General features: G+C 35.4%; 1 protein-coding gene across 1 annotated transcript; it reads left to right on the top strand.

Moving 5' to 3' along the window:
- Window positions 1-1545: 1545 nt before the first annotated feature.
- LOC133336895 (ATP-dependent DNA helicase pif1-like) lies at window positions 1546-3150 on the top strand (the record flags this gene model as incomplete). Its single annotated transcript, XM_061545167.1, has 1 exon — window positions 1546-3150. A coding segment is annotated over exon 1 (1605 nt), but the record flags the coding sequence as incomplete, so codon positions are not given.
- Between the last annotated feature and the right edge of the window lie 1256 nt (window positions 3151-4406).

Raw genomic sequence — 4406 nt, 5'->3', positions numbered from 1 at the left:
ATATGTTATGTAGTTGTTCCTTTGGTTCAGTTGGTGTTGTTGTGGCATATTGATAGTTGGTGAGCCGACCGCGCCACGTGATATTATTATTCGCCGACGGGATGAAAGAGTAAATAGAATAGCTGAGACCCACCGATCATATGACGCTCTTCAGTATCCCATTATTTTCCCATATGGTGAAGATGGATACCACTTCGGATTACGACAAATCAATACATCGACAAGTAAGTAAATTGATTGTTACCTTATATTGTACCCAAACTCAATTGTATTCAATTCTAATTTCTTTTATTTGTTTTTTTTTTCTTTTAATTACAGATGAACCAACAAATAAAAAAGTGAGTTCGATGAATTTTTATGCATATCGCATAATGATTCGTAGAAACACTTTAAACCATATTGTCAACTGCCGGGAGCTATTTCATCAATATATTGTTGACATGTACGCTAAAATTGAGACGGAACGTCTTATGTACATTCGTCACAATCAATCCAAACTTCGAGTGGATAATTATATTCATTTACAAGATGCCATAAATAGTAATATTGATGTAAATCCAAATGAATTAGGACGTGCTATAATACTACCAGCAACATTCACCGGTAGTCCACGCCACATGCAGGAATATACGCAAGATGCTATGGCATATGTGCGATCTTATGGTAGACCTGATCTATTCATTACGTTTACATGCAATCCGAAGTGGGAGGAAATCACTAGCGAATTATCTTGCGGGCAAACATCAGCACATCGACACGATATAACAGCACGTGTCTTCAAGCAAAAATTAAAATCTTTAATGGACTTCATTGTAAAGATGCATATTTTTGGAGAAACACGATGTTGGATGTACTCAGTCGAATGGCAAAAGCGCGGTTTGCCGCACGCCCACATTTTAATATGGTTAGTTGAAAAAATTACACCTAATCTCATTGATAGTGTAATTTCAGCTGAGATACCTGATCCCAACAATGATCCACCGCTGGATAGTACCGTATTGTCCGTTACTTTCAAAAACTTTTAAGGCACATATCAACGTAGAATATTGCAGTTCGGTAAAATCAATTAAATACGTTTGCAAATACGTCAACAAAGGATCCGACATGGCAGTATTTTCCTTCCGAAATCCAAATGATGAAGTAACGAATTATCAAATGGCTCGATATATCAGCAGCAATGAAGCAGTTTGGCGAATTTTAGGATTTCCAATACATGAACGTCATCCAACTGTTGTTCATCTTGCAGTACATCTTGAAAATGGACAACGTGTGTATTTTACTGAGGCAAATGCACAAGAAAGAGCCTTATCACCACCAAGTACAACATTAACATCATTTTTCGATTTATGTAGAAATGATTTGTTTGCCAAAACTTTGCTTTATGGTGAAGTCCCAACATACTTTACTTGGAACGCATCATTAAAAAAATTCCAACGCCGTAAACAAGGAAAAGCAGTTGAAGGATGGGAAAATCTTTATTCCACAGATGCTTTGGGTAGGATATATACGGTTCATCCTCAGAATGCAGAATGCTTCTATTTAAGAATGCTTTTAATAAACGTTCGTGGACCAACATCATTTGAAAATTTGCGCACAGTGGATGGCCAAATATGTGCAACGTATCGTGAGGCGTGTCAAAAATTGCAATTGCTGGAAAACGACGATCATTGGGAAACGACACTTGCGGAAGCTTCGGCTACAAGGCATCCACGCCAAATAAGAGCATTATTTGCAATTATATTGGTTACTTGCTCACCATCTAATCCGAAACTACTTTGGGATAAATTCAAGGAGGATATGGCGGAAGATATATTGCATCAACATAGAGCAGATAATAATGATCCAGCACTAGAATTTTCGGATACAATTTTTAATGAATGTTTAATTTTACTAGAAGACAGATGTATGGAAATTAAAAATAAACTTCTCATTGAAGTTGGAATGGTCGCCCCAATTCGTCCTATTAGTGATCCATATGAAAGAGATTTAGTTCGAGAAACCGATTACCATCCACAAGAATTGGAAATTTACCTGGGAGAAAATCTGCCAAAGTTGCAACCTGAACAAAAAAATATATACGATTATGTAATGGATGCTATAATAAACCAAACCGGTGGTTTACATTTCATAGATGCACCCGGTGGAACAGGAAAGACATTTCTAATTTCACTGATCTTAGCCAGCGTCCGGTCTCAAGGTAATATTGCGTTAGCTATTGCATCTTCAGGAATCGCCGCAACACTTTTGGATGGTGGCAGAACTGCACACTCTGCACTGAAATTACCATTAAAATGGCAATTTTCTGAGGATTACACATGCAACATCAGAAAGAATTCATCAATGGGTAAAGTTTTACAAACGTGCAAAATCATAGTATGGGATGAATGTACCATGGCACATAAAAAATCTTTAGAAGCCCTCAACCGCACTTTACAAGATTTGCGGAACAACACCAATTTATTTGGAGGTGCTCTTATTCTACTAGCTGGAGATTTTCGTCAAACTCTACCTGTCATTCCGGGTTCAACACCAGCGGATGAGCTGAATGCATGTTTAAAATCTTCTTTCCTTTGGAGTCATGTTAAAACGCTTAAATTAACTACAAATATGCGTGTAGCTCTTCAAAACGATACATCAGCTTTACAATTTTCTAATCAATTACTAGATTTAGGAAATGGAAAAATGCCAGTCAATCCCGCAACAAATTGCATTACATTTCCGCCCGACTTTTGTAAAATGACACAATCTATTGAAGATCTTATTATTTCCATATTTCCAAATATTGACCGCAATTTCAAAAATACGCAATGGTTATGTGAACGTGCATTATTGGCTGCTAAAAATGTTGACGTTAACTATATAAACAACATTATCCTGAATAGAATCGGTGGAAGTATAAAAACATATAATTCCATCGATACCGTAATGGAGGAAAATGATGTCGTCAATTATCCAATTGAATTCCTAAATTCACTCGATCTTCCAGGTTTTCCACCACATGTGCTTCAATTGAAAATTGGTGTACCTATCGTTTTATTGCGAAACATTGATCCTCCAAAGCTATGCAATGGAACTCGACTTGCTGTGAAAAAATTACACAATAACATAATCGAAGCGACTATCATAACTGGAAAATATAAAGGCGAAAACGTAATGCTACCACGAATTCCAATGATAACTTCCGAACTTCCATTTAACTTTAAACGTTTACAGTTTCCTGTTCGATTAGCCTTTGCAATGACAATTAATAAGTCGCAAGGTCAATCTCTTAAAGTCTGTGGATTAAATTTAGAAAATCCGTGTTTCTCACATGGTCAGCTTTATGTCGCATGCTCCCGAGTGGGAAATCCATCAAATCTTTTTATTTATGCTCCTGACGGAAAAACTAAAAACATCGTCTATCCAAAAGCATTAGAATAATAATTAAGATAATAATATTAGTATTAAGAAAATTATTAACAAATGTATTTAACGTATTTGATAGTTTGTTATAAGCTAGAAATTAACGAATTAAGAAAAATATACTCAATAAATCCAAACCTAAAAAATATTTATTTTTTTTATTTTATATTTCACATATTTTTTCTATTATACATATGTACATATATTGGCTTTATAATTTTTAATTTTTGTCAGTTTGTGATAAAAAAAACAAAACAAAAATATTGAAAGAAATAGTGTGTATTTTCATTATACATTTTTTGGTCATTCGGAAGACACGTTAAAAGTCGGATTGTGATCAATCATAAGATGTGCAAAATAGTTAGTTATTATATTAAGTGTCATTATCTGTAGTGTTAATGAGGGCATATAAAAACCAAGTAGCTGCATATAGGTGGCTATTCAACTTTAACGTTGATAACTTTAGTATGTGCAGCGAAGCGCCACGGGTCCAGCTAGTTCTGTATAAATGAAATCATTAATTTTATTTTAATACACCGTTTTATTAAATTTTCTTTGAACATACATTAATGTATATAATATCCTCTTTAGAATAATTTATATGTACAGGGTTGCCCATATTCGACGGACACATGTTTTTTTTTTAATTAAAGAAAAAAAAAATTGGCGCTTAATCATTTAATTTGTTCCAAGTATATTAGTTTACATCAATTTTTTGGCCGCCTCTGGCGTTGATGACGTATTGTGCCCTTTTTGCTGCATTTTCCATCGTTTTTGCCAACATTTCGGCCGGAATAGCGGCTATTTCTTCCTTGAGCTTTTCTAGGGTCCTTGGCTTGTTAACGTAAGCCTTTGACTTCAAATATCCCCATAAGAAGAAGTCAGGAGGCGTCAAATCGGGCGAACGCGGTGGCCAGTCCAAATCACCACTTTTCGCCATCAAACGGCCCGGAAACTAATTCTTTAAAAAATCGATTGTTATGCGACTTGTGTGGGGTGGAGTG

Source organism: Musca vetustissima, unplaced genomic scaffold, assembly GCF_032173495.1.
Source record: "Musca vetustissima isolate MV318-11 ecotype Yass unplaced genomic scaffold, APGP_CSIRO_Mvet_v1 utg337605, whole genome shotgun sequence".
Lineage (NCBI taxonomy): Eukaryota > Metazoa > Arthropoda > Insecta > Diptera > Muscidae > Musca > Musca vetustissima.
This window is presented reverse-complemented; position numbering and strand designations above follow the sequence as displayed.